The 25369-nt window shown below is 42.5% G+C and overlaps 1 protein-coding gene across 1 annotated transcript in view; it reads left to right on the plus strand.

Moving 5' to 3' along the window:
* Positions 1-666: 666 nt before the first annotated feature.
* Positions 667-25369, plus strand: part of GLP1R (glucagon like peptide 1 receptor) — a 58831-nt gene continuing 34128 nt past the window's right edge. Inside the window, exons 1-3 of the mRNA XM_037405785.1 lie at positions 667-757; positions 2033-2143; positions 25227-25336. Coding sequence (XP_037261682.1) covers positions 688-757; positions 2033-2143; positions 25227-25336 — 291 coding nt within the window. The 5' untranslated portion in view covers positions 667-687. The remainder of the gene's footprint in view (positions 758-2032; positions 2144-25226; positions 25337-25369) is intronic.

Consider the following 25369-nt stretch of genomic DNA (forward strand, 5'->3'; position numbering starts at 1 on the left):
GCCACTGCTAAATTTGGCAATTTAAGAACAGCTGATTTCCTTTGTGCTCAGCCAGAGTTTATACATACGTTTCCCCCATCTCCTTAGTACTTGGGATAGCTGGTGGTGGAACCTGCAGCCTGTGAAACCACACAAAAAGGAGGTCCTTGCCCTTTCTGTGGTTTCAGGAGAAATACGCTGGATGCAGGGAAAAGCTGTTGCTCATGGAAGGAAAGCTGACTTGGAAAAGGTTTCATCCGTGTTCTGGAAGTGCTTGGGGAGTATGCACTGAATACAATGAATTAACTTGGTCTCATTTATGGGAGAGCAGAAATACTGCTGTGGGAAAGAAAACCGCTCCTGAAAGGACTCGCTGCTGTCCCTGTCTTTTAATGAGATAAATCACGCAACTGGGGCATGTTCAAGAGAGTAAGGCTTAGCTCAGTTTGAGTTTCAGTGAGGACATGGTGTAGTTGAGGGGGTTTTCAGTTCTTTGTGGTACAAATAGAAAGAAATTTCTTCAGTTGCAATCAGGCAAATGCATAGCAGCATCTTGTTCCCTATATGATAAGCAGTGCTGTTTTGGCTTATGGTCGTCATTTTCACGCCTGCCTACTCAGGCTGCATGAAAAACAGCATTTAAATCCCTGCAATGTCTGAGGCTCATGATTTCTCTTTCAGAGTGCAGATGGTTCCCTCTCTGGGGTTATGCAGAAGTGGAAGGAGTATCAGCTCCAATGCCTGCAATACTTGTATGAGGCACCCCCCATTGTGACAGGTAAGAGATAGGTTGTATTAATTTTTAAAATGCATCGTAACAGCATCAAGGGAGTGATTATGAAATTTAAAATTCTTCTCTAGCTTGCTTTCCAGTCCATTTCTTTTTTATCCCATTTGCTTCCGCCTGTTCTCTGTGGGTCTCTTTCCTCTGCTGAGGAAGCATTTTATAGAACAATTTAATTGTAAAGATGTTAGTCTTTAGGTCCAGAGTATTTTTCAGTGGAAAGTGGTGGCTGTAGCACATCAAACCAGCGTACCCTGAAACTTTATAGGGGTCAGGGTTGAGAGAGCCACACAGGTGCTGGGAAATCTGGGACCATGCTGTTCACATTGACCTAGCAGTCTGTGGGCCTTCAAGTTGCCATGAATTATTTTGAGCATCGTAAAGTGCTGAAAAGGCTTTAAAAATATATATATATCTTAATAAATATGAGAATGCAGCTTGTCTATAGCAGTTGAGCTGCTGTAGTGTGCTGAGAGCAGCTGTGATGTGCCAGCATCGTGGTATTTAGAGGACACTGATGACTTGTCAGTGGTGCTCACAAATGGATGTGGTGCAGCCTCTTCTGCTTTTGCGACACACTGAGAAAGATAAGATGGGTCTAAAGTTGAGTCTGTGAAGAATTATTTCAAAACCGTTAATTTTCCTTCTCTTAACTACATTATTATAGCAGAGTAAGAGCAGTAGCTGATGACAACAATGGCAGGGAAACGTTAATCTCCCTCTACTCTGTTATCATGTTGAGCAGTTGAGTGCTGCCTTCTGAGAACGACAGTTTAATAAATCTGAAGTTGGAAGTATTCTCATGGTGATTAAGCTGTAACGCAGAGTTATGGTTGTGTGTGGGTATGTTGTTGAACAATCTATATATTAGGCTAGACTTTCCAACTGCATGACTATGAACCATTCTCATGAATGATTATCTACAGTATTCATGGCAAAAATGATTTTAAACTGAGACACATAAGGGGGTAAAAGACAAAAGGTGAGGATGGATCAGTATTGATTTACCTTTCTTCTTCCTTGATTTAGTCAAGGGCCCTAATGTGTTCTTCAGTTCCCCCCTGAAAAGACAGTTTCCTGTTGTGTGGGGATAAACTCTTTTGGACAAATAAATCTTGTCTAACTCCCCATCAGAGCTTAATTGCATAATGCTGTTACGGCTTAAGTGCATGTGTCCATGTTTCCTCTTATCTTCTGTTCTTCAGTCTTTTCCTCCTTGCACTATTAATACAAGGCAGTGGCATGACCCCCTCTTCCATCTCTCTGCAGAAGGCAAGTTCTGCAACAGAACATTTGACGATTACGCCTGCTGGCCAGACGGGCTGCCTGGTACCTATGTGAATGTCAGCTGCCCCTGGTATCTCCCCTGGGCTGACACAGGTAAGAGCCTTTCCTTACAAGCACAGCCTCAAACCAACACTGTTTTCTTGCGCAGTCTTAGCAATGATGAAATTGGTTTAAATGGCTATGAGTGCAGTCAGTTTGCTGCAACGTATAAATAGGACTGAGGCTTAGTATGATACACTCTATCTCCATTTAGCAGGAGAAAATTAAAATGAGAGAATAAACTGTTCTGAAGGGTTGCATTTAGTTTGGAATTTTTTGCTTTCACCTGTTTTTGTTGCTTGAATAGTGGTGACTATTAAAATAGAACTGTGGTGGTTGTTGAAGATTATCTAACGATAATAACGGTGTAGTTTGAAAACTGAGATAGAAGTAGTAAAGCTAGACAGTAGGTTGTCCTGTGGTAAATAAAGACAAGAAAATCTAAAGTGCAAGTGTTTTGTGCTGCTTCCTGACATAAACGTATTTCTCAAAATGCTGCAAGATGACGGCATTGTCAGTGTTTGCAAAGACACTTTTTGCCTCTGAAGGACTGAATGTTGCCTTTAGATTTTACACTCTTATGTACATGCACATTTGATGCCACTTGAAGGCAATGTATATTAGATCATTTAGTATTCTGTGTTTGAAAACAATGACTTGTATAGCTTCTTCTTTGTGAAGACTTTACTATGTTTTGAAGCCTAAATGAAACAGTTTATTAGCTAGCTAACTTGGTGTGGTGAATTGGCTTTTGCCCCTGTCGAGGGTCAGAGGATACGGTTAATTGAGGATGTATAAATCTGACTGCTAGACATAAAGATGGTTTAAGTGTGCACTACATGTTGTAAGTGTTGGTATGGAGGAATTTCAGGAATAAGAAAGAAAAGGAATGGGATGGTCAGAGGGTACTTAGATGTATTGGATAGTGTGGGGCATAGGCATGATGCAAATGATATGGAATAAGGGGTGGACATTGTACTGGGTCTGGCTGGGATGGAGGTAATGTTCTTTGCAGCATCCTGTATGGTGCTGTTCTTTGTATTTATGGCTGGAAATGCTGATAATGTACCAGTGGTTTGACTGTTACTGAACAGTGCTGGCACAGCATCAAAGCTTTCTTTTCAACCCGTGCCCTGCCCAAGACCAGTAGGCTGGGGGTCTGCAGGAGCTTGGGAGGTGATGCAACTGGGATAGCTGACCTGATCTGACCAAAGGGATATATTACCTACCATAGGATGCTGTGGTCAGCAATAAAAGCTCAGGGAAAAGGGGGAAGAAGGGGGTGAAGGCACTCATGGATATGGTGTTTGTCTTCCCAAGTACTGGTTATGTGTGCTGAGGCTCTGCTTTCCAAGAAGTGGCTGGACATCTGCCTGCAGATGGGAAGCAGTGATTAAATTCCTTAATTTGCTTTGCTTGCACATGCAGCTTTTGCTTTCCTTCATTAAACTGTCATTATCTTGAATGGGTGGTGGGGTGTGTGTGTGTGTGTGCGTAAATCCTCCCATCAAAATCAAAATGTTGTCAGAACACTAACAAAGCTGGACAAACTACACACACAATAAAACTTGACCCCTCGTCCCCTTACCGCTTTACAATACTCCCTAAAGTTATTCGTGCCTCTGGCAACATCCAATACCAGTTTTGCCCACTACCTCTCCCAGCTGCTGTCTTATCTTGACCACTGAGCTTTCCCATCTTATTTTCTCCCCCATCCTGTTGAGGAGGGAAAGATGCTGGGTGGCCGTTTGCCAGCTGGCCAAGGTCAACTCATTGCATCCACCCGGTACATCTAGGGGCTGCAAGGAAGTCTCGGCTCTGGTGCCTGCAGTGCCTCCTCACCTCCATCTTGTCTGACCTCAGTGCTTGCAGGGCTGTTTCTCGCACTTTTTTTATTTTTTTGTTGTTCTGACTCTTCACTGACAAGCAGTGTTTGGCCCTTTCTTACATACATTTCCCCTGAGGCAGCACCATCTTGGCGGAGGGGCTCAGCTCTGCCCTGCAGTGGGTCCATTGGAACCGGCTCCGTCCAGGATGGGGCAGCTCTCCTCAGAGGCCACCCTGCAGTCCCCTGCTGCCAACATCTGGACAGATGCCCAGTACACTTGGTAACCTGCTGTAGCACTTAACAGCTCCTGCTTGGAAACGTACAAATGTGATGGTGTGTGTGGGGAAATATCAGGTCAACTCTTGCAACCCTTTAACTGTCTGGCTACCTTTGAGCTTGTCTCAGAGGTAAGTCCCTAGAACAAAATTATGGAGTCTGGATTGCTGTTTTACTCTAACTTGGTGCATCTTTTACATTAAGGTTTCAATAGTGTACTTAGTGTTTAGGGATATCTGTGGTGTGTGGGAGAGATGATCTGCTCCGCTCTTTCTGTCACCATGCTCTAGGGTCCTGCTGCCTCTTGGTTACCTCTTCAGCCTTGACTGCTTTCCTAAGTGACCTGCATGCTTTGGCAGCTTTATTCCTGTCTTGTTTGTGCTGAACATCTATGTTGGAGTGACTTCTCCCTGCCCCCCTTTCAGATGTCTTGCTTTGTATTCTACTCGGTGTATATTACGCTACTGTGTCCATACTTCTAACTTCTGCACATCTTTAGTATTATCTCAACTGTCTTGGTAGTAACTGCCAATTTGACAACATTGGAAGTTTAAATGCTTGCTAAACCTTTTCAGATTGTTAAAAAAGATGTTACGTTTTTAGAATGGGTAAAAAAGCTTTTAGAACTATATTAAATTAATATTTACTTCATAATTAACTGGCATAAAACTATTGGATGCTGCAGAATTTTTTCCAATAATGCTAATCTTTCTGGATATCTAAAATGCTTCACAGGATTAAACTTCTTTCCTCTAAACCTGTTTACTTGCAATCTGTAAGACCCTGGATACAGTTATTTGCCTTCCAACTGCACTTGAAACATCACTGCTGAAGAAAGTCAAGGTTTAACACAGTACTGCAGATTAATAAATTATTGGAAGGTGCAATATCTTTCGTACTTTTGAAAATAAGTCTTAAAAAATGAATTATCCTAAAAACAGTGTTTGTTTTCGGTGAAAAGAATAGCAGCATTTTGTATAACACCTTGCTAGGGAGGACTGCAGAAGTACTTAAAGTCATTAAACCACTGGACATGTTACTTGTTGTACGTACTGCGTGTATACCTCAATCTCCCTTTTATCAGTGAGGAATAAGAATGGAACAAGGAGGCAGCCCTTTACCTAATATAAACCAAGAAGTTTGTATTGCTGCCAGGTACACAGTTTAGGAGCCTGAATTACCATGACCTGGTACTATTTCATGACATCCTGTGGAGTCATGTTCAAAGTGAATGCTAATGTGCTGCCATGATGAAAAGGTAACATGTTTATAATGGAAGATCTAGAGCAATAGGAAATTGGACACCCTGTGATTTACAGTAATCACTAAAACGTGCTTATTACTTGTTCTTGCTTAGCCCCCTACTTGGAACTTGAAATAGATTCTAGCACTACAGAGCTTCTATCTCTTCACCTGATGAAAATGGAGAAAATGAAAAGATAAAAACTTGTTTGGGAAGTACCTTCAAAACATGTTCAGTGAAGTATGAAGTGCTTCAGCCAAGCTTGCTCGTTTAAGGCTGCTGCTCCTTTGATTAGGAGTCAGGTTTTCAAGTGGGTAAAAAGTTTACTGGGGGACTTCAAACTATACCTCCAGAAGTCCCCTGGGAAATAAATACTTGAAACTGAATACTGCTTATGATAGGGTACTGAAATGCAGCAAGCATTGAGTGCAAGTCTTTTTATGACCTGGACATTTCCATAAAAAGTGTAGGAGTTGGAGGCAGGGACAGGTGACCCAGGAGGCATATAGAGACACCGATCATTCAAGGACAGGATTCGGAAAGCCAAAGCCCACCCAGAATCTGACAAGTGATGTGAAGGGCAACAAACAGGGCTTCTAAAGAGATACGAGAGAAAATCTGGATCCACTGCTGAATGGGGCAGGAGGATTTTGTGACAAAGGATGCTGCCTTCATCATGGCTGCTACTGGTAAAACTTGCCTTCAGTGATCCCAGGCCACTGAAATCAGTGGTAAAGTCTGGAGGAAGGAAGACTTACCCCACAGTGGAGGACGATCAGATTATGGATCACTTGAACAGGATATACACAAGCCCATGGGACTTGGTGGGATGCGCTAACAAGTGCAGAGTGACCTGGTTGATGCTGGTGTGAGGCTGCTTTTGATTATCTTTGAAAGGTCATGGCAACTGAGGGAGATTCCTGAGAACTGGAAGAAAGCAATTGTCACCACTATCTTCAAGCAGCACAAGAAAGAGAATTTGGGAGCTATAGGTGATCGGTCTTGCATCAGTCCTCAGGGAAAGTTATAGAGCAAATAATCCTGGAAACTGTTTCCAAACACATAAAGGACAAGAAGGTGATTGGGGGTAGTCAGCATGGATTTATGAAGGTGAAATCATGCTTGGCGAACCTGATGAGATGACTAGCTCAGTAGGTAAGGGGAGAGCAGTGGATGTCTTTATCTTCACTTTAGTAAGGCCTTTGACACTGTCTCTTATAACATCCTTATTGACAAACCAGTGAAGTGTGGACTAGACAAGCGGACAATGAAATTAACTGAAAACTGGCTCAGCCTGCGGGGCATATAGGGTTGTGGTCAGAAACACAAAGTCCAGTTGGAAGTTGATCCCTAGTGCTGTACCCACCACCAAGGGACATCTTTATTAATGATCTGGATAACGAGACTGAATGTACCTTCAGCAAGATTGCAGACCATAAAAACGTGGGAGGAGTGACTGATACACCACATGATTGTGCTGCCATTCAGAAAGACCTTGAGAGGCTGAAGAAATGGGCTGACAGGAATCCACCAAAGTTCTGCAAAATGAAATGCAAAGACCTGCCCCTGGGGAGGAATAGCAGCATGCACCGGTACTGACTAGCTGGAAAGCAGCTTTGAAGAAAAGGCCCTGGAGGTCCTGGTGGACACCAAACTTGGCATGAGCAGCAATGTGCCCTTGAGGCAAAAACCACAACAGCTTCCTGGGCTGTATTAGGAAGAGCATCACTGGCAGCCCAACAGGATGATCCTTCCCCTCTACTCTGGGGGGTGAGACACATCTTGGAGTCCTTTGTCCAGTTCTGGGTTCCCCAGTATGAGACAGACACGGACATGCTGCAGCAAGTCCAGCAAATGACCATGAAGGTTATTAATGGATGGGAGTGTCTCACAAGGCAAGGCTGAGAGAGCTGATATTCTTCAGCCTGGAGAAGAGAAGGCTCAGAGGGGATCTTATCAACGGTCACAAATTGAAATACAGGAAATTTCCTTTAAACATAATTACTTTACTGGGAGGTTGGTCAAACACCTGGAACCAGGTGACCCAGAGAGGTTTTGGAGTCTCTGTCCTTGAAGGTGGTCAAGCCTGACTGGACATGGGCCTGAGCAACTTGCCCTAGTTCACCCTGCTCTGAGTGGGGTGTTGTCCTAGGGAATCTCCAGAGTCCTCTTCCAATCATGGCTGGTTTGTGATTCTCTGCTCCTGTTAATTTTTTTCTAAGATGAAAATTCTTGATAAGTAGATACTGTCAGTCAGGTGTTACTAATTTCCATTGGTGTTGGCCAGAGTAGGAGATAGGAAACAAATTTGCATGGAAGGGGTTGTAATGCTGGAGAATTCCTTGATCAATTACAGGCTTTTCAAACCTTATACTTTAACAGCTTTTATTTTTGTTTGTGTTCCACTCTTCTTGTCCCTAGTAGCTGTCAGTTGTGAGCTTGCCCTTCTGCAGATCTCAGCAGCAGATGTAGCTCAGCAGGTTGCCTAGCAGAGTGGTAAGCCGAAAATGATACGGAGAACTTTTTACTTGCTCAGCAGGTATGTGCTGTGTCACTGGTCTGATCCCCCGTGATGTTAGTAGGTTCTTGTCTCTACTTGTTTCCACAGAGATGCTCACTAACGTGTAATTTTCTTCCTTAATGTATCAGCTTCTGAATTACTGCTTACGTTGTTGGGCATGGGTTCAGCAGTAAAGATTTCTCCAGGTCTTTGGATTGCTCATCTCAAGGTACAAGAGCAATTGCAGGGATATGGGAATCTGTTAATTGAAAAACTCGAGAATAAAACTGGTGTTCTCAGTGCTGTACATCTATTCAGACTTTGTGTACAGAGACTCAAGACTTGTCTTTCACAAACAAATCCATGGAGGATGGGCCTGCAGGTCTTTGGTGCTAAGCAATTCATGCAGTTGCAAGGTTTTATCTTGCAGTATCACTTGCCATATGATCACATTATTCTTCTGGCCTTTTTCAAAGTGCTGCTTGCTAAGGCAGCCTATAAAGTACAGCAGGGACAATCAATACTGTCCTACTTGTGTGTCAGATCTCTTGAGAAATGCTAAGTCTGAGACATTTTGGGGTTTTTTGTCACCTACTGCGTGTCAGCATTCCTGCCAAACTCTGCATTGGTGTGCTGTCTGCAAGGATGGGACTCTGAGGGCTGTGAATGTGCCACTGATACTTGAATAGAAGAAAGACAGTGACATTAGACCAAGATTTTACGTCTGAAACCACGTAACCCTGTACTGCTACAGACTTGCTTTGTGACAGGCAAGTGAATTAAACCTGAATTTTTAGGGATTTTTTTGTTTCATAGCTCATGCTGGGCACTGGGTTGCCAGTATACTTTTGGGATGGGGCCCAAAGGTTTGTTTATTACATGTTTCTTCCATGGCACTTCACTACTGCCTGTTTGCCTTCTGTAGTTGTGCAGCAAACTACACTGGGAATTTCATCCGGCTGAAATGTGGGGTTTTGTCCTCATTCCTTTGAGTCTCCCCCCCACCTGCCTCATGCAGATCAGTTTCCTCACTGGTGTGATTGCAGCTGAATGCTAATACAGCATTACAGTATTAGCAGTCATCTGCTTCAAGTATACTGGGCATTGTAGTATTGTTTTAATTAACAGGAGATTGTGAAATAAGGATTTTATAGGCATCTGGGTAATAAGTATCACACCGAAGCCAAAGGAGCTGCGGTTTAGAGTAGCCTCTGCTTCAATGCAGGTTAAACCATCATTACTGGAATGAGAAATAGGTGGCTAATGTGTCTCACAGCACAGTGCAGGGGTTTGGTATCATAACAAGTGAGGAACCCATACACTGCTGGGCTGTAAGTACATGGTAGGAGTTTATAGTCATCTGTGTCCTTCTAGTGCCATATAGTTTTGTGCATGTAGTGAAGCCCTTTGGGACAATGAGAAGCAGTGACATTGAGGCAAACAGAAGATGGAGTGGAATCTAATTTTGGTCAAACAAAGCATTCTGTTCAGGACTCTGTAGTGAAATTAATAAATTTGCTCTTTGGAAAGACTTTTTGAGGTGGTGTTTTTGAAATGCTCTGAAAATATGAAGTGAAATCTGGATTATCAAAACAAACAGATGCTTAGTTTCTGCCATGAATTTTTCTTCTCCACCCTCAAAAAACCCAAAACCAAACCAAAGTTGATTTTATTTTTTTTAGCCTGCTTATACATGTTTGAAAGAGCAAATTACAACAATTTCAAGCCCGTATGGGCTATTTCACTCCAGCTCTGCTTTGCTTCTATTTGCTTTTATGCAACTCCCACTGTTGGGCAGGTCTTCATGGGGAGATGCTGAAGTCACAGGAGGGAGATTTTTGCTAAAAGGATTTGTTCTGTGAAGGTGCCAGCACAGATTTTGGACCATGGCCAAAGCCTGTTGAAGGCAAATTTCACGTACTTCTTGGCTGCCTGAGTCAAAGCTTTCTCTCCCATATGTGTCTTGGGCCAAACCTTGCCTTTGGTGAAAACTGAGAAAGGCTACTCAGTTTCTGGTAGCGTTGAAGTTACACCAGGTAAACTTTGCACATCTTGCTATCCGTGTTGTAGCCAGTGAGATTACTATATGCTATGCTAAGGCAGCGGCTGTCTCAAAGTCCAGTCAGTGCAGAAACCTCCAAGGGGAGCAGTATTCCTTTAAGGGACAGCGGGTACCTCACCTTACTGTCACTGGCTGCGTGCTTTTCTTTGTTACCTTCTTATAATTGAAGGCCAGCTGCCAATAACACCATGTGGATTTGGAAACTGTGGAGCTGCACAATTCATCTTGCAATTATGCCTCCTTTGGGGTTCTGATATTTTATTGTTTAATAGCACTAAATCCTTTTTAATTAAAAAAACCTTCCAGAGGTACTAGCTTCAGACAAGAGTTGCGTGAATAGTAGCTACATCAGTTGCTCCTATATGCACTGGGCTGCACAAAGGCTAGCCGCAAGCTTGTGTTAACACAGATGTAGCTGTTTTTTCAGATCTCAGCTCAAAATCTTCTGAACTCTTTGCTTTTGTTTTAGCTTAGAACCTGTCTGGTTTTGAGGCATCTGATGCCTAAATTAGCTTGACTGCTGGTCTGTATCTGTATTGGTATCTTGTTCTGGCACTGCAGTGAATTTTGAAGCAGCCCTGTGATTGTCCTACTTGCTGTGACTGAGTCAGAACAGTTTTGGGTTGGATTCTCTTCAGTCCTGGGTGAAGACATAAGACCTAAAGACTTGCTCCGTACTGCTGTGAAGTCTTCCAATACGACCTTACACAGGCCATTGGAAGACTCCTGAACTACCAAGCTCTTATTAAATCCGGAATGTTTCTTATGCCACGTAAGAGGCCAAATAGTTTGTATGCCTTTAACTGCTGTTGACCATAAGGCCTCAATGCTTTGTAATTCCAAGTGCTCTCTAGATCCTCCTTTCTCCTAGTTATAAATCCTTTCCTTTAACTAATGATTTCTGTTGCCATTCACCTTTGCTTGAATCCCTTGTCTCCTATAATTCCCTTTATTTTCTGTATTATCCTCTCTTTACTAAGTTATGTGTTGCAATGGTGATACCTGCGCCTTTGTTCTCCCAGAAGAGCAGGCAAAGCACAGCCTGGGGACCCCTGGGAACAACATAGCTTTTCAGCCTGTGATGTGAAAGACCTGCGAGTCTCTCTGGTGGCAGAATAACCCAGCAGTACTAGCAGATGATCTCTGGTAGTAAATAACCTTGTGGCTGCTGCTGATTACTACAGATGCAGAGTCTGATTAATAAGTTGAAGGGAGTCATGGAGATCTGGGACCACAGCTGTACGTCGCACAGTAGTTTTGGCCAGTCACAGAGATTGCTTGAACTGAGCTTTGTGTGGGAATGTGGTAATGCAGTAATGCAGAGGCCAGAGACTGGATTGCTGCTCCAAAGTACCTTTAGGTGCAAGGACATGTCCAGGTCAGCTCTTTTCCATTTCCACCTGCTGTAACCTACATTTGAGACCCTTTTTCCAGCACTCCCTATTCCCCCTCTGGTGACAAAACTGCTTTTCCAGATGGGTCTTTAGGTAGGTGTGGGCTCTGTGTGAGGCTTTGGGTGGAAATGGGGCATTACCTCAGAACTGCCAAGTGCCGGAGGTTGCCAGTCTGACTATGAGGGTTTTACGCTCTTTTTAAAAGTGATTTTCTTAGGGCTATGAGGTATAGGCAAACCTTCTTGTGGTGCAGCAGAGATGATGGAAATCATCTGCACAGTCGCCACCCGGCATTAGTGTCTAGCTTAGTCTTGTCTACTGTTTAAATCATGAACTCAGCAAACCCTCACACTTCCCTCCTGTGTGGTATCTTCCCCTCCCCAAAAGCTGTGATTGTAGACTCCTACAATTGCAATAGCATCATGCAGAGCAATGCTGCAGATCCTATTTCCTGTGACACAAGCAGCAGAAACATAAGTGTTGAGATGCATTATGTTTACGATTGAAGAGATTAATCTGTGTTGGTTGTGCCCACTGGGGAGAAGGGCTGAAAAAAGAAAGAGAACCTTGTGTTTGTCAAGGTGTTGCCTCGCGTGCTATGGGTCCATGGCGTGCCCTATTGTGACCCAGGTGAGAGAGGATTACTAGCAGACTTCTGGCTCTGCAGGGGTTATGGGTTGTTGACCGATGGTGGGGGTGGCCAGTAGCATAATGCCCTCCCCACAGCAGAGTGCTCCCATGCTGGGCAGGTGGCAGTGTGGTGAGGAGCAGGCGGGTGGTAAGCACTGGTTTGGTGTCAGGGGAGTGATAGAACCAGTTTCATCTATCTGTATCTATAATCTTGCTTAACTGTTGTCCTGTGATCAATGTGGTTCCACCATCTGCAGGCCACTGGGAAAGCTGCTGCAGCCAACTTTTTCTTGAAAGTGATGTAGTGCTGCCTTCCTCCCCCACAATGAAACATGATCATGGAGGGCTTGTGTTCGAGCAGCTGCACCCTAGGACATCTGCTGTGCTGCAGGATTAAATCCACTGTTCTGGTCCTCTTCCCTTTCCCCAGGGTTGCCTGAGTTTGGGCACTGTTCAGACTCATGGGAAGGAAGTTTGGGGACAGAGTGCTATAGTGCCACAAGCAAAATGCAGAAACAGAAAGAAGATGCTCGCTTTTGTTTGCGAGCCCTCCCATGGGTAATGATAATGGGATATGAGCTCTCCTATGGGTAGTGCTTGGATGGTGAAATGTTACTGTCACCTGTGTGAGACAGACCATAGGAAATAATCTATGTCCCTTTCTAGAGGGGTCTGTGGAAAGCCCTGCAGCTGAGGAAGCACACTTGTGTGAGAGTCTTTCTTCAGAGAGTTTTGAAGTATATGCATGACTGGAACATTTGGTTCTGGGGACCAGGTTAAACCTTGTCTGGTTTAATCTCTCACTTTTTGTTTAATCATTCCGTTTCATAGCTTGATCTTCTTAAAACCAAGATAGTTAGCAGATGGCTGTGTGAACATACAGCTAAACTGTTTGTCTTTCAGCATGCAAGCAAATAAATTTCACTTCAAATACTGGACACGGTGAAGATGATTAGACATTTATTGCATTTCTTCCCTTCTTTGCTCTAATTAAACCAAGTTTCCAGAAAGGTCCATAATGCTGGAAAGGAATGTGACCTTTTTTCAATGAAAAAGATGTTGCTTTGCATTTTCTAACTTATAAGCAATTCAAAATTTATACTTCCTTGTACTAAAAGCTGTCTCAAGCTAATTGGCAATCTCAGTTTGAAAAAAAAAAAAAAAACAAAAACCAAACCCAACAACCCTGACAGAAAAACATCCTAGTCTTTCAAGTTCACCTCTGCCTTTGTCTCCATCTGGTAGTACACCAGAGAACTCCAGAACATATGCTGCTCATCTCAAGGGTACATACAGGGACTGTTGCAAGAAATAATTTTAAAAAATCCTGAACAGATAGATATTAACACTTATCTGTTGTGGGCCACGTGGCAATGCCATTCTACATTTTATCAGTTTTGTTTAAACAAATATTTTTAAATGAATTGGTTAATCATTAGATGGATGTACATGCAACAGGGCCATAGCTTATGAACTTTCAGCTGGGGTGAGATGTGAATTCCTTTGAGGGCAGTGAAAAGCTAAATGCTGTGATTCCCCTTCTGCTGCAACCAAAACATGGACATTCCTCATCAAATGTGCAATAGGAACAGGAGACTTTGCATGTGGCCAGCTATTGAAGTGCATATATGGGTGGTGGGAGCAGCTGCATGTCGTTTATATATCGGGTACAGATCTGGTTGCCTGAGGCTCTCTAGGAAGAATTTAGTTTTCTGCTTTGCCAGACATGGCACAAATGCTGGACAGCCTTGCCTGCAGGATATCAACTTGCTGTGACTGCATCTGTGGGAGTTAGAGCAGTTGGCAGGATTGCGTGTTTTCCAGCAATTTTTCACCTCTAACTGTATAAGGGTTTTGTTTTGTTAAAGTAATTTCTTGACATGTACTGTCAAGGATATCAAGGCACACCTCTGCAGAGACATAGCTGAGCCTTGTCCTGCAACTGCTTGAGAATTTGCCCCCAGCTGATCTGACTGAATAGGATATTTAAGTGAGAAGTAAACACCGGTACACCCAGCTGCATGGAAGCGACTGGACTACCTCTGCGCCTTGCCCATCCTAGTCTAGCAGGTAGCTGGATGTGCTTGAGCTCACCAGTTGCCTTGAACTTCATCTGTGCTCTGACTTAAGGTCTTGCATAACTGAAGTATATATTATCTACCCGCTCTTATTTGCTCATATTACCAGTATACTCTGTGAAGTGGAGGGACCTCAAACCTTTCCTCGTGTTACTTGCGCTTAAAAACTTGCAGCTTTTAACTACAGTAGACAAAGGGTAAACTGAACTAAGGGACTGAATAAACATAGTGCTTGTGTGTGCTGTATAATAAAATGCCTTGCTGAAAACAGCTCATTATCTTTCTGGCTTACTTAACTGTTTCTAATTAGTAAATCTATACCACCACCACCCACCCCCAAGTCCCAAAGATGGGATGAAACAAGAATACCTGATCTTAAAACAGCATAGGTCGAGAGCAACTTGCTAGAAGAGCTCTGTGACCTACAGCCCATTTCTTTCTCCCTTTTTCAGGAATCCCTTGTGCTTCACCTTTAGGTGATGGGAAATGGTCCTCTCACATCCAACCTATTTGTGTTCTCTCACATAACAAATACGCTTCTGCTGAGATAGTGAACTTAAAGGTTATTTTTGGTCTCCCAAGACCCTCAGTTGGATTCGGTGAAGATACAACTCAATCCACTTATATATTTATAGAAGTAAATGCTAAAGGCAAATCACACTCTTTGCCTCTTGAAGTTATTAGGTCTGTGTTTGCTTTTTTTTTAATAATTTCATTTGACAGAAAAGTCTTGTGAAAAGTACGGACTGACTTAAAAGATGTCTGCATGTAGTCTGATTATAGAACATCTTCCTTTCCATGTCATTTCACAAATGCAGCTTTAACTTGAAAATGTGCTAAGCTATACAACGATTACACTTGTTAATCATGCGCACGGTTTTATTTACTTTACAGCATTATCCTTTTCTGCTTGTGTGTTTTGCTGGTAACTTTCCCCTCCAGAGTTTTCTGTAATAAACTAGATCTTCCCTGAGAGACCCAGGTCCCTGCTATGAATTTTGAAAGTATGTCTCATCCTTGCCTGTCAGACATCCTCCAAATGTTAACTATTAGGATTCCCATACATCACTTTAAATGTTCTTTAAATAAGAACAAAGTTTTTTTCTGGGCAACATGTATACAAGAGAACCCGGGTCTGTGACTAGTTCCGTGGCAATAACAATGATACAGGTGGTTGGTGCCCAGCCATGCTCATCTGATTTTTCTGGAACTAATTTACTTTTTGACAATTGGAATGAGTAGAAATGAATTAGGCAAGAAAAGGATCAAGTGCCCATCAGCATAGTTCCTCTGAAAGCAAAAAACCTGGTTTCCATAGCAAAACCTGCCTAATAATTGTCTTGGAGCTTAATGAAGCAGGGGGTCAGCAATTTCCTTTAAACAGAATGAAAATATGGGTAAAAATGTGGAAAACGCTGTGTTTGTGTGGCTGATGAGTGACAGTGGGTCTTTCTAAGTTTTTAAAAATGTGAGGTAGCATTGGCAATGGATATTCAAGGGAAGGATTGCACCTTGGCAAGAAAAGAAAAGTTTAAATTGAAAAGATTATATGTCCATCCAAATACTTTCAAGCAATGAAAACCGAGTGGAAATAAAAATGGAATGGAAAATCTGTGGAAGATTACTAGTATAATGGTCTAAGAGTTCCTGATTTTTAGATCTGGGGTAGGTCCCAACTTTGGGATGGAGACTAAGAATCGGAGATTGGTGTAAAGATTGGCTTTGTAATGGGAAGTAATATCAGACATAACTGCAACTTTAGTGGCCTCTAGTCATTATTGATAGGAAAGAAGGTGGTTTCCATAATAAAAGCACTTGATGCTTTTTGAATTTGTAAGAACATATATTTACTAGCTTGTAGGTTTGCAGAACTTTACTTGACTAGGATTCAACACTATAGAAGTCTGTTTTAAGGCTGACGTTTTCCTAGCACATTTTGTCAAAAACCTTGTTCTGCATTTCAGCATGTGGATGAGGAATACTGCTCCTATGGTAGTGGTGATATGCCTCTTGCTGCTCATGGGGCTGCATTCTTTACCTGTGCTCCCTGGACTTTCTAGAGTTTGTACCTACAGTCTCCAGAGGCCATGCGACAGTGGAGCACTGGTCCTTTCTCCTCAAATTCCATGTGACTGTCAGGCCAGATGTGCTTTAGGCACACGGGACTTCTTGTGCCCTTGCCAGCCACAGTGGGCTCCAGGCGGGAGAGCAGAGGTGCTTCAGTGATGTCACCCCACTCACTGCATGGCAGGAGCAGGGGGAGCTGCTGGGGTGCGAGGAGGAGGGCTGGGGGATGCATTAGAGAGAAAGGAGATGTGAGAAGCTGGAGTCAGGTTGCAATTTTGTTTAATTACAGTGGTTTTGGAGAATGGCAAGTTGGATTAGGAGCTGAGAGAGGAATAGGCAAGTGCGGGGTGAAGGGGAATGGCCAGCAGTGGGTAGGTAGGTCAGCATAGCAGTGCGCGTTGCAGCAACAGGGAGGGCTGGAGGAATAAAAATGAAGAGGAGAACCAAGGAGGGAAATGCAAGCAGGTGAGAAAGAGGAATGGTGTGACTAGCTAAAAGGGGGAGAGGGGCAAAGGAGGCAGAGAGAAGAGGAAAGGGTTGGGAGAGGAAAGCAGAGAAATGTTAGTGTTAGGGTATATTTGCTACAAAGCTTGAAACTTTATCGGTATCCCTTTGTTGTGCAGCAGAGGAATCCATTGGCAAAGCAGGAGGATATATTGATGTGGCAACGGGCAGTGTCCTGAGTGGTAGGATCAAGAGCTGTATTTCTTCTTATACTTGAGCTAGCTGGGTTTGGGGTTTTATTGCGTAGTACTATCTTATCATGTAGATGCAGCTTATATCTGTAGCACTAGGCCTGCAGAGAGTATAAGTGCAATGTCTGTAGGAAAGTCTTTATCAGTTGGTATAATTTTTCTTTACAGCTTCAGATGCTTTAACTTACGCATACAGAGGTAATAAGCCTTTAACCAATGCCAGAATGCATAGCTTGCTCAATAAAAATCTATGTCTTCATTCTCTGAAATACAGAAGATGTTTCATTGTATTTGTTCAGCTTTGAAGTATCCACTTCCTTGACCTTCTGTAGTTAGTGGTTAATACCTGTCGAATTACAGTCATCTCTAAGTGAAGTTTGGTCTGGGCTCCTTTTTATGGTATGTTTTGCAGTTGCCTGTGCTGAAAGCTTCTAGTTGTTTAGGATTTTTTGTTTATCTTTATAACTGTCCTGTGAGAAAGGATAAATAAGGACTATTGAGTCATTGATTCATTTTACTATTGGTTTTGAGGATAACTAAATATCACTAATCTCTCTGTTGCCAAAGATTGGCAGTTCGTTTGCAGCACCTGGCATTGATTTTAGCTTGTGTCTCCTGGAGCTTCTTGTTTTGCTCAGAAGCTGCATCAAACAACTGGTGTCTATTTGCATGTGTCCTTCCCCTCCTAGCTATGCGTATTTAACATGCTTGTTATCTGTTAGCTTTTCTCAAAATTGTTTTTCCTTGCTTTAGCTCAGCAAGTGTTATGCTAATGATTTTCCTAGTTATTTCCTTTACTTTTAGCTTGTTTTTCTTTCACTGCCTGCATATTTTGTTTATTTGGGTTGTGGGTTTTGCTTATTTTTCTAAGTCCTTGGAGCATGGGCATAGTAAAATAGACCCCTATTCCTCTGCCCTGGGAAGACTTCAATTGTGTCTTCTGCAGCCTTTTAAGAAAACTTTTTATTGCATACTTTTTTTGCTTCATTTTAACACCCTCTAATGAGATGTATTCTATTGATCTAGTAAGAATAGATGTCTTCTAACTGATCCAATAACTTTAAAACACCAAACCTCTTAGCACTGGTTTTACAAGTTTATTATGCATTAAACTTCCAATCACGGTTTTTGTTGCAATAAATTTATTCCAACCCACTTTCATTTATTCTGAACAAAATTTTTAATGGTGCTTTTTGGTATCTTACCAAACTTTCACAAAGCTGTACCATTATCATAAATACTTGTTTTTCATAAACAACCTTCTTCTATTACATTAATTCACATGTCTTTTATAGTTCATAAACACTCTCTATTCAACCTAATGCATGCGTTTTCATGAGTTTTTAAGTGTTTCAAAAAGTTGTTAGGTTTCACTGTGGTCTAGCATAGTTAATGCAGCTCTTGGTATAAGTTACTCAGCAGGATTGCTTGGAGAGCGTAGCTCCTTTTAGGGTAATACTTTCTGTTAAAACACAGTACTGTTTTTCAGGAAGATACTTTAATTTTTATGAGGCATTAACTACAACACAACAATGTATAAGGTTGCAACTTAATTCATGCTTTATGATTTGGCATCGTCTACTTTGCTCACAGAACCTTTATTGGCCACCATTATGCAAGTAGTTTTTAATTATGAAGCTGTATTCTATAATTTCTCCACAGGTCTCTTTCTCCTTCGCTATGCAGAATGGATCTGCTTGTGAGATATATAGCAAGGGGGGCTCTTCTCTGCAGGACCATTACCTCATTAGCTGTGGAAGTTTGTGTTGAGTGGGTCAAGATATTGCAGACCTGGCAAGGGTGATCTCTGCGCTAGGAGAACTGAATGCCCATGTGGAACAAATTTTGTGGTTACATAATTTACTGGCTTTACTATGTGACTAGAATATGTTTTCCTTTTTTTGGATCATCTGTGTACACGTATGAGATAACAGCACTTAGTCATCATGTGGGAGCTGAATTAGTGGTCTTTGAGTGGACCATACAAATCAGAAAACACTGTATTTGATATAAAATTAATTCAGTATGCTTAAATATGACTTGACATCTCATAATGGTAAGGACGAATAATTTCCCATTAAATTATTTTCCTCTATTCTGTATCCTGAATAAAACAGTGGATTCTGTTGGAAAAAATGTATGACTGTGTACGTAGCAACAGTGTTAATGGGTGGAACTAAAACCCACATAAGGAGCTTTAGCTTAACGGTTTCTAATTCTTGAATATTTAGGGGTTTTTTGTGTTAATTTCATTCCAAGATGAGTATTTTTAAATAACAACTTACATGCAGGCAATATCCCTTGGATAATGCCAAACAGCATCATTTCCATATGCAGTCTCCGGGTGTGCTTTTGGTAGCACAGGAGAGGATTCAGGCGCTGAGCATTTGCAGGGCATGCCGGGTGGGCTTGTGCAGCCTGTGGCACAGCCTGTGCTGGCTTTATTGGGTCTCCCCTTGCTCCATTTGAAGGTATCTGTTAGGTCTGTGTAAGCTCACATCCATCTCTTGGTAGAGTGTGGATGCATGACTTTTTCCCTTGTCGCTCTTCTTTGCAGTAATCATTTTTTCTGTTGGAGCAGGCTGGAGGTATTCTTGGATCTTTCAAGCTAGGAGCTAGTGATGGGGAAAATTCACAGTAGGGGTGTTTGGATCTGTTTCCCCACCTCTCACCCAAAACATAGAATATAACTGAAAGTTACTCTCTTCCCACTGCAAGAACTTAAAGTGGCCACCAACCTTTCTGCCTTCAAGGCAAAATGCAAGATACAGCTGTTTTGCAGTTTTTTATATCATCACTGAAGCAAAGGAGCTGGGATGACTAATACTCTGTGAGGGAGGAGGAATAGTGGGAAAGGATACTAAATAAAGTACTCATAGTTAAACTGCCTGTTGAGGTAATATAGTTCCAGACAATGTGGCAGTGAGCCCAGCGTAAATGCACGTTTTGATAGATGTGATCCTGGGACAGCAGTGCAGGCTGGAGCTCCTCCTGCTTCCCGCGGGCTTTGGGATCAGGATGCTCCCTGGTGTTGTATTTCCAGCAGCATGCTTAGGGGCGAGTCCTGGGTTTAGGACATCCTCGCTGTAAGCAGCACCAGGATTGGGAGAGTGACACTTATGCAGCAGCTTTTACAGCCAAGAGCAGCTCCTTTCAGGAGAGCAGTGCCCAGGTCACACCAAATGATAGCTGCACAGAGCTGCTGACGGGGGCGCGACCTCCTAAACTCTGATAAATTGCTCTCCCTATCAAAGGGCAAGTTGCTCATTTCAGGAACAAACCAGCCTGTTTTTAAGACTGTTGTGAGCCTCTCATACTACAGAGTCCCTGATTTATGGACAAAATTGTTACCTTTTCCAAAACATTTCCCCTGCTGGAAATAAAGAGTAGGTATTAACAGAGGAGAGGTCTATAATACTTGACACACAGCAGCCAGACAAAACTGCAGGTCTCTCTTGTTCTTTTCCTCATTCTCTTGCTCATCTCTCTGCCTGTGTAGAATTGATTAGATAGGACATGCTGTAATTTGTTTTTACAATGAATAATGTTCCAGTTTGTCCTTAGGGACAGTTGGGTGAGTAATCTCACACTGACCTTGACACCCTGATCTTGTAAAATTCAGAGCAGGTTGGTTGTTTTAAGCAGAGAAATCATTTGATTTGTTTTGTGGGTTTTTTTTTTCTAGTAAAAGGGGGGTAGTAAAGAAATATTTGTGATCCTCCTGTACATGTGATAACATATTTTTTCCATATATAAAAGTACTTTAGTTATAGTATTTGATTTGATTTACAGGCTCATCAGAGAACTAGATAGATATTATTAACTTCTGTGATAACTCTTAGACTCTTCTCTCTGTCTTTTATCAGTTTATAGAGACTGAGCTTTGGGCATCAATCCATGTTTTGATGTGTAATTCTAATGAGGTGCGATTGACACTGTCCAAATAAACCTGTGTCGTTAAGCTGCTGTTCAAAGGTTGTGCAACTTTGTGAGTGAGTGCATTTAGCTTACAGGTTAAATAAAATCAGATTCTATATACACTTGCAGTAGAATTTTGTTTGGTTTTTTTGTTTGCAGGTAGCCAATTTTAGAATGTAATCATCAGTGTGATTTGAAACATTCACTATATGGTAACAAAAAAACCATTGCAAGACAGGAATAAAAAGTATTGCAGGATAGCAAGGAGGCAGCAGCCACTCGAACATTCAAAAAAGGTCGTTCATCATGCTGGTCTATTAGAACTGAAGCTGATCGTTGTATGTTTAGTATTTTCACTGCATTAAAGGTAAGAAGACCTGAGTCACTCCGCAGAATTCAGGCATGGACAAATGTGAGTCACCTCTAACTAAACTACCTGCAAGAAGCTGAAATTGCTCAGCAGCTGAGGGGAAGCTGTGTGCACCTGCCTTCTGTCATGGCACACAGGCAGCCTCCAAGCATGTCGTTGTTAGTTTGCCTCTGTACATATTAATAAGCTGAATTTTTTTCAGCAACAGCTTCATATGAAAGCTGAAGGAAATGAGATTCCTGGCAAGCTTTGGATCAGGGATACAGCAAGGAAAGGGTGTGTATGAATACTATCCCTTTATCCATTTTGGGAGGTTGAAGATCTCTGCTATCCTAAGTCATGACCAGCCATGCAGAGAGGGAGTCATAAAAAATCTGGATGAAAAAATTGTTTTAAGAACATTTATAGGTAGCTTTAATGCAAACCACATGCTTTCCTCTGAGCAATAAGAGTGGTAAGATACTTGCAGGGCTTGAATCAAAATGCCCCTAATTAATAGCCAGTGGATCTCCTTGAAATCGGTTGGAACAGAATTTAGCTTGTGTACAAAACAAAAAAGATCTGAAGTCTCCACTTCAGGCTTTTATCTGTTATTTTGGAGACGCACCAGTTTCTGATGTTGAGACTGTTCTCTGTCCCTCTCTTCAGTGAGGCAAGACCAGGGAAGAGCACTCGGTTAAGGTAACATTTGTTCTAAGCTGTCAGTCGTTAACAGCATTTTTCTTGTGTCTGGGCAGGTGGCTGCCTGTGTTGGAGCCTGTTGCTCGGAGGATGAGTGGATGGAGGCTGTTTGCCTTGTGCTTCTAGGAAATGGAGAAACCAGGAACGGCTGCAGGATGATGCAGTTCAGGAGAGGTCTGCTCCAAAGGCGCATCCTGCAGCAGCCATGCGGCACGAAGGCTGGGGCTCACAGAACTGTGGCCCTGGACCTTCTTTTCTGGGGGCCTTCTGTGGCCAACCATGCAGCCCGCAGAGATGTCAGCACCCCTGCGCTGGGTTTGCCTCACAAGTCTGCGGGGTGCTGGTGTTGGATGTGCCCAGCTGCAGGGGGTGAAGGGTCTCACACATGGTGTACGTCCATCACGGAGCCCTTCGCAGCCACAGCCCACACAGTAGACCTCTGCTGATGACAACGTGGGTTCTGTGGTGTTCAACACATAACTGAAAATAATCTGTTTCCACAATGGTGAGACAATTTCACGTTCCTGAGAGTAACTGGCTGCCTGCAGTCCATCAGCCCTGCACTCTCTTCATGTCGTGGTTTGAGCAGTCTCTCGACTCTTTCATGAGCATCTCTCTGTGTATCAACCAGAACCTCAATTCTGCCTTAAAGTCTAAGTTTTCTTTTTAACTTTTTCTATCTCATCAGCATTTTGGCTAATAAATGATTCCATAGACCAGACATCTCTTGCACTCTCATACACAGTCTCATCTATTTGGATTTTTGGTTTGATTAATTCTTTTACTTCTTAAGGCTCTTCCTGGATGCAGGCAGCCCAGCTGGTCTTTGATTGCCTCTGGGTCCTGCACTGCCACCACTGTTTTGGCAAGCAGTGAGGCTACAGCAACCTGATGCAGCTGGCTTGTGGCTACCCAGAGGTCCACCACAGCTGTCAGTCCAGCTTGAGTGTTTGTGACTCCTAGATGTTGCAGGAGCTCTCCTTTCCAGTGTAATAGGGTTACGTTTGGTTTTCTTCATATCTAAATGAATTGCTTTGTCTTTCTGTCTGATGGCAAATTTCATGTTTCGTTTACTGTAAACTCTTCCATTTTCCAGTATAAGCCAGGCTTCAGCATACAATAGATTTTCCTCCTTATTTCGAAAGAAGTGTTATCAAGAAAAAGAAAATTAAAACGTGTCATGATGATTTGGAGAGAAAATAAATACACTGAGGCTAAGCTTTTATCCCAGTTAGACCTTGACAGTAAGAAATACTGGAGGGGAAAAAAAAATCACAAAGAATTTCAGAGAATGTGAAATAATCTATTTGGGGATTTAGGGGGGGGTGGTTGTTTGGGAGTTTTTTTAATCATTTTTTTCTTAGCAAGTTTTTCTTTTTTTTCAGGAATACAGTGGAATTTCTTTCTGTGTGAGATTGTTTCTCATACTAATTTTGTCTTGTGGTACTTCTTGGTTACAGCTCATGCAGTGGCAGTCAGACTGAATTTCTGAGTCCTGTGACCTTCTGGACTTTAACCCCCTGGATTTCACCTTCATTGGCTTCTAATATATAACGTTTCCTAACTCCTAGAGCTGCGTTTGACATTTTGAATGGTTTGCTTTAATCTGTGGTCCGTTAATCTCGAGGGGAAAGAAAAATGATGCTTTCCTACTTACTGTCTTCCACCAGGTGTGAGATCCTTAGCATTATTCCAACATCCCGACTGAAGGAAGTGTTTGGCACTGGCAGCAGATGGAGTAGGTGACAAAATGTCTGTAGCAGTTAGTGGATGTGAATGTATCTGTTGCATATGCTGACCTAATCTCCTATTTTTGTGTAAATATATGTGAACAGATATTCTTAATAGTATGGAAAAACCTCCAGCAAGCATAACACAATTTTTATATCATTTTCATATTATCTCTTACTGGTATATTCAGTACACCAATTACAAAAGCACATAGACTCTGCCTACCAAAACCATTATCAGTTACCATTTAGCATACTTATTAGAAATGGCTTATTAGAATATGAATGTCTATATTATATGTATCTATATACATCATTCTTCACTTAAGGTACCTGCTGCTGGTCTACCACTGACAATTATCAAAGAAATTACCAGCTTCCAACTAATATGCAAATAGCTTACTGGGTTGTTATAATTTTAAATAAGTTTTACTATTTTCCCGTTGAACAGAAATGCTGCATCCTAATGAGTTCCAGTTTGCAGTAATGAGGGAGTTGACAACAGGATGAGGCTGCAGCAGGCAAGGCTGGCTTTGAGCAAAAGCGGTAATGGAGCAGCATGTTAATACCCATGTAGAACTGAATCCTCCTAACTTGGCTTCTCACATGTCAAAATGTTGCAAGCGTTTATTTCCGAACATTGCTTCAGTAGAGGCTAAGCCTGGTTGAGGGGCTGACCCAGCACTGCTTTTTGACGAGCAGATTCATAACATAGAATAGGTCAGTTTATTGGGTCAGAAATGTGATTAGCAAGAAACTTTGTTTGCAAAGCAGCCGACATTATCACTCCAGCTATGCTCTGATACAGGTGCACCTCCAGGTTGCTTAAGTACAGCTTTAAAAGTTGTTAGACTTCCCCAGTGCTCCAGACATTAGAGAGAGGGTTTCTTTTGCTACACTGTGGTTGCGTGCTCCTTCCCCTTTGTGCTTTTATTTTGATGCTTCGGTCTGATGTGATTTTATTATGACCCATTTCATCATACCTGCTTTTACAAGATCAGGCTGCTAACTGCTTCAGAATGGTGTTTTATTTATTGCTGGTTTTGCTATTCAAACAAAATAGAAGAAATAAAAAGAGTACATGGGTAGTTTAGGCAAAGATTTACTGCTTCATTTTGTAGCACAGATGTTTGCATAAGCATTTACATTTTTACATTTTGGGGATCTTGTGTTAGCTTACCTAGTTCTGAGGTTTCTCTGTCTCTGGGTCTGCATGATCTCAGAAAAGAAAAAGCACATTTGCTCTTTTTGCACCTTCTTTTCCCTGTGAATTTTGTAGCTGAGGCTAAACATTTCCAAGATGTGTGTGTCTTAATAACTGATGTTTCAGTGAGCTGGAATGCATGCCCATTGTAAAATCCATACAAAGATGGCAGTAACTGCTTGAGACTGTTGTTGCTGCTGAGCGGTTAGCAGCTGTCCTGGAGTACGTGCTGTCTGATCCCTTTGCAGCCGCATCCTCCCAAGCCGCTCCCTGGCCTTGAGGATGAGCAGCAGCAGCATCTGCCGCAGGCAGGGAGTGGGCAAAGCACTCCTTCCCCCTCCAGCCAGGAGGGTGATGGGTGAGGGAGGAAGGTTGTGCAGAGCCTCAGAGGACTCTGTGCGCTTTGCCCCAGGAGCAGGCTCTCCTCCTGTTAACCCTGCGGCTCATTTCGCTTCTGGCAGTGCTGCATGGGCAAGTGTACCGGTTTTGCACCCTGGAGGGCACATGGCTGCTGAAGGAGAATTCGACCCTGCCCTGGAGGAACCTGTCTGAATGTGAGGCCTCGGACCAGGTAAGAGTTTCCATGTCTTATTGCTGTTGTCTA

Source organism: Falco rusticolus, chromosome 12 (assembly GCF_015220075.1).
Source record: "Falco rusticolus isolate bFalRus1 chromosome 12, bFalRus1.pri, whole genome shotgun sequence".
NCBI lineage: Eukaryota > Metazoa > Chordata > Aves > Falconiformes > Falconidae > Falco > Falco rusticolus.